Source organism: Sabethes cyaneus, chromosome 2 (genome assembly GCF_943734655.1).
Source record: "Sabethes cyaneus chromosome 2, idSabCyanKW18_F2, whole genome shotgun sequence".
NCBI lineage: Eukaryota > Metazoa > Arthropoda > Insecta > Diptera > Culicidae > Sabethes > Sabethes cyaneus.
In genome coordinates, this window is record NC_071354.1 from 132304671 (window position 1) to 132319539 (window position 14869).

At 36.5% G+C, this 14869-nt stretch overlaps 1 protein-coding gene across 1 annotated transcript in view; it reads left to right on the forward strand.

The window, feature by feature from the left end:
• The first annotated feature begins 336 nt into the window (after nt 1-336).
• The window catches only part of LOC128734958 (uncharacterized), a 52759-nt gene continuing 38226 nt past the window's right edge, over nt 337-14869 (forward strand). The window contains exon 1 of the mRNA XM_053829376.1: nt 337-870. Coding sequence (XP_053685351.1) covers nt 830-870 — 41 coding nt within the window. The 5' untranslated portion in view covers nt 337-829. The remainder of the gene's footprint in view (nt 871-14869) is intronic.

Genomic DNA, 14869 nt, shown 5'->3' on the forward strand with positions numbered 1-14869 from the left:
CATGCATAACTTACCACATACACCGCAAACCAGTGCGACTCGAGTAAATTTCACGCAAAGCAGAAAACATGCGAGACAGCAAGTCTAATCTAAACAATCTCTAATGGACTCGTTTGCTCGTCGTGTTCCCTATTCGAAAGGTAGTATTATAAGGCAGATCGACTTCGTGTCTGGTCAGAGCTTGCTGAAAATGCGGCCTTTGCATTGGTGTTTGCTCCAACGTTAGCGTCAGCATTAGCGGTCACAAACAACAGCATTTTCAACCGATGATGGCAGATGTGAAATCTAATAAACTTAGCAAGCATATTTACACGCTTTTCTCTACTCACTCTTCGAAAGTTGCGATGTAATGGAAATAAAGTTCGTTTTGCAAATATTGATTTGCTGGTAGTGTTATCAATTGCCAGTTTTAGAAGAAAAAATCATTTGTTTTCATTGGTAAACTGTGTTGGTGTAGTGATCGAATGAAGCAACTCTTTTCGTAAGTGGTTTTCAGATAAAAGAATTAGTTCTAGGCGGTGAAGAAGATTTGTATAATAAAAGCAGATGATAGAAAAATTGTGAAGTATTTAGAGAGTGTTTCCGAAGTGCTCTGAAGTGAAGAAATAAACAACCTGATCGTAAATAAAGCTAAAGAAACAGCGAAAAACGAAGAATCTCAATTGGTAACAGGGAACGTCCATCCCACTGCCAACGGTACTTCGATAGTGTGCTACAAATATATAAGCGAATAGAAAATAGTTTGCAACCAGTTTGGAGTTCGGCGCATTGGCTGTTATGCAGGGGGAAGCTGTGCCAAAATAGGCATAATTAGGAAACAACAGAAAACATGTTGGGAGCACTTAAACGCCGATGGAGGACTACTCGAAGGTTGGTGATCTTTACAGTCTGCGGTTATCTCATATTGTCAGTTGCGTAGTACTTGATGCTGCGTGCTACTTAAAAAACAGATGATGAATTTTGCAAAATCTGGCGTAAAATCGAACTAGCTGAAAACACTTTTTTCGTACTATATAAATAAATTGATAACACATTCCAGTATTACGGGACACCATGGGTAACCATTTTTTTATGCGAATTGGTTCCTATTTCACCAAAATGTTGGCATATAATTGAAAAATAATTGAGTAAAGATGACCTATTTTTCAAGCTATAATTGGATTATTCCACGCCAAGTGACCGAGAAAAAGCTCAAATGTGTAGTCGATCTTCTCGGATTTGAACCAAATTTTGTCGTATTGTTTATTTAGGTCAGAAAGTAAAAATATCAAATTTGGTTCCGGATGGACCTCCCCTTGATTACCTTCTTCCACCACCTTCTTTGTTAAAGTAAATACACGTTCCTTATATCTCCCGAAATATTAGTTTTAGAAAAAAATATATTTTCACATTTATTAAGGAAACTGCCTAAGGAATCTAAAAAATATTGATTTTTAGTGGCAGTATTGCCAAATATTGTGTTATGGTTTTATTGTTTTACAACCCATCTGACTTAAAGTCTAAATGAACTACTAATAATAATCTACGACATTTGTATTGTCACCAAACGCTTGAACTTATTCACCGGTTCACCGGTTCACCGAATTCAAAATATTCCTCTACTTGGTTGAAAGTTTCTATACACGATGCCACTGGTTCATTGCGGCCAAATTCAGTGCGATGAAATCGGTTAGTCAGCAGTGACGTCAGTTTCGGAGTCCTTTGAGATTCGCGGAAATTTAGAAGCGACAGCAACCTTGGGCAATCAATCTCGCCATTTGGTTTGGCCACGAACAACGCCTGTTGCACTTTACGCCGACTCTCAAGTGTATCGAGACCAAGCAAACGACAGCGGTCAGGATATGGAGGTAAATTATCTGGATCACGCCAAGGCAGATTCCGTAGGGCCAATCGTATAAACCTTCTCTGCACTCGTTCAATGCGAAGGTTCCAATAGAGCTGGTGCGGTATCCAAATTAGACAAGCGTTTTCAAGAATCGGACGGACTAACACGCAATGATCTGCTTTAAAACAATGCGGATCATTGAAATCTCGTCCAATTTTGGCGATAAATCCCAGCTGACGGGTTGCTTTTGAAATTATCAACACACGATGCCGATCAAACATCATTTTCGGGTCTAATGTGACACCAAGATCGTTAACGCAATCGACCCTTTTTAATATCTGATCACCAATTCTATAATCGAATACGATCGGCGAATTAATACGATGGAATGTCATTACCTCACATTTAGCAGTGCTGATAGTCAAGTAGTTTGATTTACACCAGTTCACAAATGTGTTCAAAAGTGTCTGAAGACGACGACAATCCTCGATGCAACGAATCGTCAAGTGAATTTTAAGATCATCAGCATATACCAGTCTGCACCCAGTTCCTAGAGCAGAGGTAGCGTCGTTGAAGGATATAATAAACGGCCTTGAGGTACACCAGATTTATCTGTAAACGGCGACGATAACTTAGACTCAAGTTTCACTTGCAGGAAATATAAATTATTCCGATTTGAAAACTAAATATACATTTTTTCCCTCTATAAGTAAAATTTGATCTCAAAAATTTCAATCCCATCGTTTTCCCTAGATTTGTATATGTAAGAATTATTCATCATCACAAGGAGTTTTTTGCCGAATTTTTCGTGTAAAACCAAGAGTAAAATTACTTTTTTTTGAAGCAGTGATTCTCTATGCAATGTTAAGGGGGCTCTGTAGCCGCAAGGTTACCAAGTCAGCTTTGACAAGTGAATGGTCGTGGGTCGAATCATAATAGAATCTACTAGATCTCTACTAGTAGACTTTAGCATGGGTTTATTCCCAGGCCTTTCATCCTCCCTCCTTCATGCTGAATTCTATACTATCCCGATATGGCCTATTGACAGTGCAAAAATGACTCTGGTTAAATGCACTGGTTTAGCTGTGCCATGGATGGCTATAATTGGGGACAGCGCTGTCATGTGGAACAAGGTGGGTAGAGTAGAGAAAGCATTGAAGGAAGGGTACCCAATTACACACAAGCACGCATAAAATTCAGTAAGCATATCGCTCCACCGTGTTCGTATTTATGACCTCTAACCGGTGGTATATATTAAGCATAATATTTTATCATATTATCGATACTAGCGAGCATTTTATTCTAAGTGTTCGAAGTTTGAGACTGTTCTAAGTATGAATCAGAACGGTACTGAAATACCAAGGGCTTGTAATAAAAACTGGCATGTTAAGGAATATAGACGAAAGAAACGATGGAGCACTCACTAATCCATAAAGATGTCAAACTTTAGTTAATGACAAGTGGCGTCAGTGTTGAAGTGAATCTTCAAATCGTCGACGAAGACGATGTCCCTTAAGTCCATGGTTGACATTATTAAAGTACGTCAGAAAGATTAACGGGTCCAAATGACTGCCTTGTGGGTTTTTAGAAAGGCCGGAACCGCATTTGAGCAATTCCACGTGAAATAGGTAAATTCTTTTGATTTGGATTACACTGCACTTACCGGTTTGGTAGGAGAAACCATGCACACTCCACAGATGTTGGCACCATTTTGATATAGGACTCATTTTTAAAAACTGCGTGCTTATTTTCATGAGTATTTGCGATTATATTTGAAAAATCGTATCTCGAATATTATTGATTGCTCCAATGTGAAGTCTAAGGAATTGTGAGTTGCAGGAAATCGATTTCTTAACATGAAAAACCATCCAGTTAGCTTCGAGGTGCGATGCTGGTCTAACAAGCCAGTTGTCGTTTGTTCGAATCTCGGCTAGGCGGTGCTAGCTAGATAGAATCAGTAGGATCGTTGCACTGGCCCCATAATTTTCCTGTACTCTAGCAGCAGACGTCTGGTTGATTCAGCCGCGCGAGATTTAACCGAGGATGGGGTCGGTACCGTATGTTGTTCACCTCGGAGAATTTTAGGCGTATCTTAGCCATCACTAGGTGGTGATCCGAGGCTACGTTAGCGCTTCGACTCGATATCAATGATGTCTGAGAAGTACCAACAGTCAATTAAAACGTGATCTATCTGTGATTCTGTTTATTTTGATGACCTCCAGGTGTACTTGTATTATGCTGGAATAAGGTACTACACACGTCCATGTTTTCGGAGGTTTGCATGATTTAGGCTTATTTCATTTGGTCAACGAATGTTCGCTGAACCCTCCATTCACCAGTTTATATTCCTTCTCCTGGTCTTTCTGAGTAATGAAATCCCCGGTGACGATCTCCAACTACGCGTAGAGTTCCTCCTTGTCGCCATCGGTACTTTTGAGGTGAGGACCATGCACTTTGATTATGCATATAGTGAAGAACAGGCCCTTGATTGCACATTCGAGGATTGAAGATTGATTGGCCAACAGTCAATCACCTCGCCCATAACTATAAAAGCTGGGTGTGTTGCCGCAGCTTTGGTAGATGGTATGTCCATCTCTGAACATACGTATCGGTGAGCCCTTCCAGCACACCTCCTGTAGCGTTACAATGTCGAACTCGTAGCTCTTCAAAACGTCTGAGAGCCCATGGATTCATAGTTGACGTAAAACCAACATGCCCAACATTCAAACAACATGTGGTTAATCAAAAACATTCGAAATATTTGGGAAAATATTTGAGCTACTCTTCTAATGGTTTCATAGTTGACGTAACTCCCCGCGTAATCCCCACCAGCAGAGTAGCTTGTTTGTCAACAGCTTTACGTCAAACTATGAGAATAAACCCGAATTAATCCACCTAGCGGCGTGACCTAGCCTTTCTACTGCCACAATAATCATTATTTAATTTCTCAGGAACATCTATAATTAACTTGACTATATTTTTAAATATCCGTTCCGTATTTCTCAAAATCCTTATTTGCCAGTAAAAATCACAACGTATTGCGTAGAATAATTATATTTTCTTTCCTTGGGTGCGTAAATAGTTGTAAGCGTCATTTATGTTATTTGATGAACACCTTATTTAGTTTTATAATCGGTCGGCCTTAACTTTTGGGTTTCAGAGCCACATACGAAACATGTTTTGAACTGACAATATGAAATATGTGTTTATAGCATATTTTTTGATATTTTTTTTTTGAGTGGTTTTAGCCCAAAGGGTAGATTTTTTTTGATATTTTGATACTAATACCATGCGTTCAAAAGTTAGCATCTTTGAAAAACAAGAATTCAGAAAAAATATTATTATACTTCGCTTTTGAAGAAAAAGGATATCTACAACAAAATGATTAATCTAAAAATTTTACTATTAGTTTGCTTGGCTTCAATTTTGCAATATATCTGAATTAGAAAAAATAACTGAATAGAGCATTAGATATGAAAAAGAGAAATTCAACTTTTTCTTAGCCATTCAGATAATTATTTTTGCATGAAAATCAAAACTTGAGCTTCTTTTGAATGTCCTTTCATGAAAAGATAGTCATTAGCTTGATCGCATCGTTTTTACAATGTTAGATGGTTAGGAAAACAAGATGAGGTCGAAAAATAGTGCAAAAACTGCACCATAAACATGCTTGAGAATGAGAAATATGATCGATATGATTTCCAGTGCTTGTCATTTTTGATTTATTTATTAAAACATGATACATGACATAAGACATCTGTCCTTTAAAATGTCACTAACGAAAACAAATCTTACAAAGTTATTACCGTGCAACGTGTACTTCCAAATTTTTATATAACATTTCTAAGCTCTAGTATCTATGGATTGAAAAGAGCATATATTGATGCGTAAAATTTGTTTGAAATTTGTATAAATTTATTTGGAAAAATAAACTCACTAGTATTTTGATCCTATACACCACTATACTTATATACTTAAATTAACTGCTTTTCTCCGCTTTTTGCTTTTCATGTACAATTGTGAGTAACAGCAAGTGAAGAAAATGACAATTGAAATCTAAAATCAAAGAAAAGAAAAAACTTTGCAATTGAATCCCGCTATTTAATATTTATTTGCAACAGATACGTAGTTCGCCTACGACGTGCAGGCTTCAGCAGTGTCTTATTTCAAAGCGTATACGTATCTGTCGCGAATAAATATTAAATAGTGGAATTTAGTCGGTAAAAGTTTTTTTCTTTTCTTTTATTTCAGAGTTCGTATTCCACTAAGAGGCTTCAAAAACTTCTGACTTTTGACATGTTTCTCACTTTTCTTGAATTTCATTGCAAATTGTCATCACATACACATACATACATACATACATACATACATACATACATACACACATACATACATACATACATACACACATACATACATACATACATACATACATACATACATACATACATACATACATACATACATACATACATACATACATACATACATACATACATACATACATACATACATACATACATACATACATACATACATACATACATACATACATACATACATACATACATACATACATACATACATACATACATACATACATACATACATACATACATACATACATACATACATACATACATACATACATACATACATACATCGCACACATTGAATACAATCAACATTTGATTGATACGTTTTGATTTCACACGTTTAAACGGTTTAATATACGGTGCTTGAGTGTTAAAGTTTGAATAACTTTTGAATGAACAGTCCGATTTTAAATAACTCGGTTTCGTTTGATAGATCTCAGTAGTAATTTTCAAATAATAATAAAATGTGTGATGTTTTTCATTGAATTAATTCTTAAATATTACAAAAATATGTTTTAAATACTATTTTTTCACATTTCTTTATGTAACTTTCAAACTACAAGTCCAATCATCATGAAATTTGGAAGTTAAGGGTTTGTAAGGCTCCTCTTTCATATGCAATCAATTTTGTTCAAATCGGTTAAGGGATCTATGAGATAATGAAGTCCCATATTTTTCGTATTTTTATACATAACTTTTGAACTAAAAGTCCGATCAGTATGAAATTCAATAGCGACCAATGGGACACCTAGACCTTTCATTTGACACTAAGAACATTAAAATCGGTCCAGCCATCTCCGAGAAAAGTGAGTGAGATTAAAAGCGTTACACACACACACACACACGCACACACACACACACACACACACACACACACACACACACACACACACACACACACACACACACACACACACACACACACACACACACACATACATACACACACAGAAACTGCTCAGTTTTCGAAACTGAGTCGAATGGTATATAACATTCGGCCCGCAGGACCTTCTTTCCATTTCCGGTTTTCCAAGTGATTTCTATACCTTTATACTTTATATTTATACTAGCTGACCCGACAAACTTCGTATTGCCACAAATTAACCTGTGTTGTACATAAATCATGAATCTCGGATGATCTTTGTCACAATCTCGAGTTTTGCAAGCCCCCCAGTGGGCGACGCTTCCGACGGCGAGTCACCGGCAACACTCGCGACCGTCTCGTCCTGAATGATCTAGTGTTACTATAGATAGTTTTTGTGGTCTTGTATTGACTAATGTTTTATGGAAGAGTCTCGAATTTCTCGAGTTCGATTAATTTTTGAGTTTCGCAAAAATTTCTGTTTTATTTGTATGAGAGTCCATATCCCCCTACCACAGGGGTGAGAGGTCTCTAACTATCGTAAAATAAATTCAAGACTCCAAAATCTCCCACATGCCAAATTTGGTTCCATTTGCTTGATTAGTTCTCAAGTTATAAGGAAATTTGAGTTTCATTTGTATGGGAGCTCCCCTCTTAAAAGGGGAAGGGGTCGTAATTCACCATAGAAAAAATTTCTGCCATCTAAAACTCCCACATGCCAAATTTGGTTCCATTTGATTGATTAGTTCTCAAGATAAGAGGAAATTTGCATTTCATTTGTATGGAAGCCCACCCTCTTAAAGGGGAGATGGGCCATAACTCGCTTTCTAAAGAAGAGAGGGGTCTCAATTCACCATAGAAAAAAATCTTGCGTCCAAAACCACTTACATGTCAAATTTGGTTCCATTTGCTTGATTAGTTCTCGAGTTATGAGGAAATTTGTTTTTCATTTGTATAGGAGCCCCCCCCCCCCCCCCCGCTTAAAGTGGGGAAATCCATAGAAAATATACCATAGAAAATATTCTTGCCTACAAACACTCTAGAACTAATCAAGCAAATGGAACCAAATTTATCATGCGGGTGATAAATTTGGTTCCATTTGCTTGATTAGTTCTCGAGTTATGAGGAAATTTGTATTTCGTTTGTATGAGAGCCCCCCCTCTTAAAAAGGTAAGGGGTCCTAATTCATCATAGAAAAAATGGTTGCCTCCAAAAACACCCACATGCCAAATATGGTTCCATTTGCTTGACTAGTTCTCGAATTATGAGGAAATTTGTATTTCATTTGTGTAGAAGCACCCCCTCTTAAAGTTGGGAGGGGTCCTAATTCACCATAGAAAATATTTTTGCCTCCAGAAACCTCCACATGCCAAATTTGGTTCTATTTGCTTGATTAGTTCTCGAGTTATGAGGAAATTTGAATTTCATTTGTATAGGAGCCCCCCCTCCTAAAGTGGGTAGGGGTCCCAATTCATCATAGAAAAAAATTCTGTCTCCAAAAACACCCACGTGTCAAATTTGGTTCCATTTGCTTGATTAGTTCTCGAGTTATGAGGAAATTTGTATTTCGTTTGTATAGGAGCCCCCCCTCTTAAAGTGGGGAGGGGTTCTAATTCACCATAGAAAATATTGATGCCCTAGAAAACTTTCACATGCCAAATTTGGTTCCATTTGCTTGATTAATTATCGAGTTATGAGGAAATTTGCATTTCATTTGTATAGGAGCCCCCCTTCCTAAAGTGGGGAGGGGTCAAAATTCATCATAGAAAAAAATTTTGTCTCCAAAAACACCCACGTGCCAAATTTTGTTCCATTTGCTTGATTAGTTCTCGAGTTATGAGGAAATTTGTATTTCGTTTGTATAGGAGCCCCCCCTCTTAAAGTGGGGAGGGGTCCTTATTCACCATAGAAAATATTCTTGCCCTCGAAAACTTTCACATGCCAAATTTTGTTCCATTTGCTTGATTAGTTCTTCAGTTATGAGGAAATTTGTATTTCATGTGTATAGGATCCCCCCATCCTAAAACAGGGAGGGGTCCCAATTCATCATAGAAAGAAATTTCGTCTCCAAAAACACCCACATGCCAAATTTGGTTCCATTTGCTTAATTACTTCTCGAGTTATGAGGAAAATTGTGTTTCTTTGGTACAGGAGCCCCCCTCTTAAAGTGAGGAGGGGTCCTAATTTACTATAGAAAATGTTCTTGCCCTCGAAAACCTTCACATGCCAAATTTGGTTCCATTTGCTTGATTAGTTCTCGAGTTATGAGGAAATTTGTATGGAAGCCCCCCCTTTTAAAGAGGAGAGGAATTATAATTCCCCTTATAAAGAGGGGAGGGGTCTCAATTTACCATAGAATAAATTCTTGTCTCCGAAAACACCCACATGCCAAATTTTGTTCTATTTGCTTGATTAGTTGTTGAGTTATGCAGAAATTTGTGTTTCATTTGTATGGGAGCCCCCCCTCTTAGTGGGGGGAGGGGTTTCTAACCATCACTAAAACCTTTCCTGGCCCCAAAAAACCTCTACATGCGTACTTTCATCCCGATTGGTTCAGTAGTTTTCGATTCTATAAGGAACATACGGACAGACAGACAGACAGACAGACAGACAGACAGACAGACAGAAATCCTTCTTTATAGGTATAGATAGTAGAAAGGCAAAACGTTCAACAAACAATCTGGTTTATTCGCATAAACTGGCGTGTGCATTTTTTAAATACAATAAACGGGAAATGAATCATAAAACCTCATCAGCCCTCTTTTGATTGATAAACTCTACTAAATATGACATATTATTTGATTGAAAAAGTGCCTCAAACGGAGAGGCAGTTCCATTACACCGTTAACGGGAAATTAGCAGTCATTAACTTTTCGTCGGAGAGCCCAATTTCGGAAACAGTTGCTGGGCCCAAAAGCAGGATTCTATTTATAAAAATGTAAATACTGCATTCTTCTTGCCAATCTGAACACAGCGAATATATTTTCATGAACAGAATTTTTGTTTCAAATAAAAAAACTGCTTTTGAAATTGGCAGAATCAATGACGACTAATTTCACCTTAATACAAAAGACAAAACTATACTTTCTTCAACAATATTGTAGATAATAATAAACTCTACAATTGCCCTTCACACTACTTTTTCGAATTTTGTTTCGCTGAGGCGCTGTAGCCAAATTAGACAGCCCTAACCGGTAGTACCGGTAGTACCGAAACCGGTAATACCGACCAATTTTTGGATACCGAAATACCGGTTTTGGCAAAGCAAAAAACCGGTATTTCCGGTATTTTCTAATATCTTAGTTTTTTCAAACTCCTTATTAGAAAAAGAACTAAGTTTGATGGAAGATTGTAAAACTCATAGAAAAACAACTTGGTGTTAATGCTGGCGAGATTCTGCGACTACTAACAATGAAGAAGGTGAAATTGTGGGTCAAATAATTATAGCTTTTGAACCCGTTTAAGGCACAGTAGTTCAATTTATTTTTAAACAACTTGATATTTAAAAGCCATCAAATTATTCGAAGTTCTCAAATAACGAATTTAGGAAACAAGATCAGGGCGCAGCAACGTCATTTATAAGTAAATCACTACTCAACAATGAATTAATGAAGCTTTAGTTTCAACTGAAGCAACGCCGCTTCGTTTTAAAACTGGCTTCAATCGGCCTCAATGAAACGGTTTTCACTTCATCATGTCAACCGATCTTAAAGTTTCATTTGTTAAATCAAATGTCTATCGAATATTCATTAGAAAACCAGCAACTTTGAATGCAATTGAATTGAATTTAGGTAACATTTCCTACAATTTAGCGCATATTATAATTAACCTACTCAACATCGACAAATCGTGCCTGACTGTCAATCGTAGTCATTTGAAATATTCACTAACTTCAGTTGAAGCTTGCTTAAAACGTTCAGTTCATCAAATGAAACAAATCGCTTCATGTATACAGCGAAGGTAAGAGAAAGTCAGCTTCATTTATTTGTTTCGAGGATGCCGAGCCCTAGTCAGAATACGAGAATATTTCCGCTTTTTGGGCATTCTTGCCATTAAAGGATCTGCCAGGAAAGACTTTGTAATATTTTTCAAGTATTTCGAGTGATACATTGATCAAACAAGCAGATAAAATTTCCAGGCTCTGCGAATAGTGGGATTGATAATAGAGAAGAGGAGATATCTATAAACGATGATGAAGAGGATGACGCTATGCACGGGTTCTGCTCTGGGGATGCAGTAAAATTCGTGAAGAGACAATAGAAGACCGGGGTATTTAATATGCTGGAAGCGACAATACCGGGACATTTAAAAATAGTTAAAAACGGGTTTGCTACTATAAATTTGAAGAAATGAAAGAAAAGTTCCTGAAGCGCTTAGAAACGTTTGTCAGACTTCGATGAAAGCAGAAGTGTTTTCAATCGTTGGAAGCGCTGGCAATAAAATCTAGCAAGGGAAATAAATCACTGAGCGTATTATATCTGCTTAAATTCTACTTTGCTAAGGAACAATAGTGAAACTAAAGTTTGAAAATAGAGACATTTACTGAAAAACATCGATATTTCTATTGATTCCGAATAATCTGCCAATACCGGTATTTTACCGGTACTACCGGTATTTTCTACGCCAATACCGAAATACCGGTTTTCACCAAAAGCACCCAATACCGACAGCCCTAAGCCAAATTAGCATCTACTGACCAAAAAAACGAATATGAAGCCTGCTTGGAAGTTGAGCGATCGGCAGTTCCACGTTCCGAGTTCCCAATCCATAGTCCTTTTTCATCGCATGGGCCTATTCCGATTATTCCAGTCCGAATTTATTTGTTCATCGTTCATTGCTTATTAGTTTTCATGGTGGCGGCTTGCAAGGTATGCGAAAACTACCCCCTGTCTCGCCGGAGAATCAACAAAGCTTACAAGAGCCCTCTTTTCCTGTCAGCATACGGCTTTGGCTTCCCGGTTTTTTGTGGGTTACCGGATCTCTATTAAAGTTGCTAGCATCCCGGTTGGTACCACAAGAAGGGATAGAAGTTGCTGAATAAGAGGCTGGGCAGCACTGTGGGATCTACAGCTTACAGCTGCGCAAGGCGTCGACGGTACGCTTTATTCAGCAGTTTACCAACCGTTTTAGAAAATAATAGAAAAGAAAAGAAAAATGCAAGTAATTTGCAGTCTTTTCAAACTTATTCTGAGTTGAATACGATGGATATTTTTTTTGACTCATAACTCAACTTAATTTAACTTAATTAATTTAAATTAATTAAGTGGATATGAACGACTAAAATTTTCGAGAAAAGCACAATTTTATTTATTTCGGATGTCGATTCTACAGACTTTTCCGCTTATTTTGATACTAATTTTGTAATGCTCCAACAACCGGAAGTGGATGATAGATGGTCATACATATAAAAATATGATTATCGAACTTTATGAACTTTTTTCGGAACTTAATCAATGTATTGGAATAAACTTTTTTTGTTGTGTTGGTAGGGTGACGGATCCATATTTCGCCACTTTTATCCAAAAAATTTGCATGAAACGAAACAGAACAAGGTTCTATAAGTTCAGATATTTAATAACATGGAAATATTATACTTCGGACATTTCTTTTATTGATTCAATCATCATATTCATAGTAAATTGTGTATTTTTCTCATTATATTGATTATTTAAATGTGTATTCTGGGCCCAAATTTCGCCACCCAGTTGCCAAATTTCGCCAGCCACTGGACCCAAATTTCGCCACTTTAGAAAAACCCGATTCAAATAGATTTTAATGTCAAATTTATAAATGAATTCTCTATATTCCTTATAAATCCAGTTGTTAAATAGATTTTGCTTCGTTTTCAAGTGATTGTTTTTGAAAACCAATAAAATACCAATAAAACCACAAATAAATCAATGAAAAGCAACAAAATAGGAGAAATATTTTTACATATTGAATAAAATTCACTTATAAAGTAACTTAATTTTCTCTGTCTCCAGTAAATATATGCGAATCGAAATTCCGGTCAAATAGCAATTGTATCATATAGGCCTTAGGAAACTCTAAGTAAAGCGACGGCATTTTATTCAAGCAAAAAAAGAATTCAAAATATTTTCTTCTGTATTAACCTCTCTAAGGTCTACAACATTTACAGCATCGCAAAATCCACTAAAAAGGTCGTAACTTTTTTATCTTTCAATATTTTTTCACCAAATTTGGGGGATTTCCCGAATATCTTTCGCATTTTCATAAAATTTATAGATAATGGCCATATAACTTAGAACCCCGGCGTTAGTCCGGAGTTCCCTGGGGTGCCGTGACATGGGTGTTTTTTAGATGCCAAATATTTGAAATTTGTTTGAAATCTGTTGATTTTTGTAACTATATCATCGACATATCAGTTACTTTGCCGCAATTACAACTAAGGGACATTTCAGCGTCAGTCGTGTCGCATATCAAAAAACGTCACAAAATTCGACAAAATAGCGGTTGGCGACCATCTCATGTCTCTCAGAAGCCATGTGACCGGTTCCAGTCCCGGGAGGGTTTCTTTTCTGATTCAAGCACGGAACGGATTTCGAAGAAACTTGTCCGAGACTTGGCTTCTGAGAAACATGAGATGATTGTCAATCGGTTTTTGTCAAGTGGTGATGTTTTTTGATATGCGACACGACATATGTTAATGATGCTGAAAATTCCCTTTTTAGGAACCGGTTCCGGATTCATAGTGTCCTCCCGGATCCGGATGATGCGCACCATGGCTCGTAACTGCGGCAAAGTAACTGATAAGTCCACAGTCGATGATATATTTATAAAAATCAACAGATTTTAAAAAAAATTAAATATTTGGCAACTTTATCTAAAAAAGCCATGTCACGGTCCCCCAAGAATCCGGAATAATTCCGGGGCCATAAGACATGTGGCCATTATCTATAGATATTATGAAAATAGAAAAGATTTTCGGGACATCCCCCAAATATGGTGAAAAAATATTGAAAGATATAAAAGTTAAAAAAAAACAATTTAGTGAATTTTGCGATGCTAAAAATGATGTAGACCTTAAGTGGTTAATATTATTTTCTGTCAAATTGTCAAATTGTATTAGGGTCACACACATTAATCACACAAAATCGCCATTAAATTTTCTGTTACAAACTTCGCCGACTTTAATTACACGATTTTCCCTGTGAAACACTTCGTTTAATTTTAAAAACGTGTTTTGTATTCCCGAAGATTCCACGATAATAATTTACTTGTCGTCCCTTTAGCATTGAATAGCAGGGAATTTCGTGGAGTTAATGGCACTGAAATCCAACTAATGAAGTAATAAAACTCTTAATCCACTTTTAAAACTTTGTACCGTTAGGGAAACTGTAATATTCAAGATAAATGATCGATATTTAGTTAACTAACTTTTTTTTATTGATTTTGTTCTAATTTCTGCAATTCTATAAAAGAAATCACGTAACTAGAGACCATTCAACGAAAACGGGTTTAAAAAAAATCAAGTTGCGAAATTTGGATCCATGACTAAAAATGGATACCATATTTCGCCACTTTAATTTTGACGAATTTTTCAAAATTATCCAAAGTTTAAAGTGAAATCGGTATAAAATTAGTTGAAATATTGTACATAGAATCATATTAGTCAAGAATAATTGAATAATGAAACAGTTTGAGTACATTTTTCCCCAATAGTATTTTCGCCTCTCGTTTTGATTTTGTAAAAAAATATGCACTAAGTATGAGATGGTATTTTCAAATTGTAAGTAATACATGATAAATTAATAACAAACCAAAGGTATCAATTATTTTTGGTAG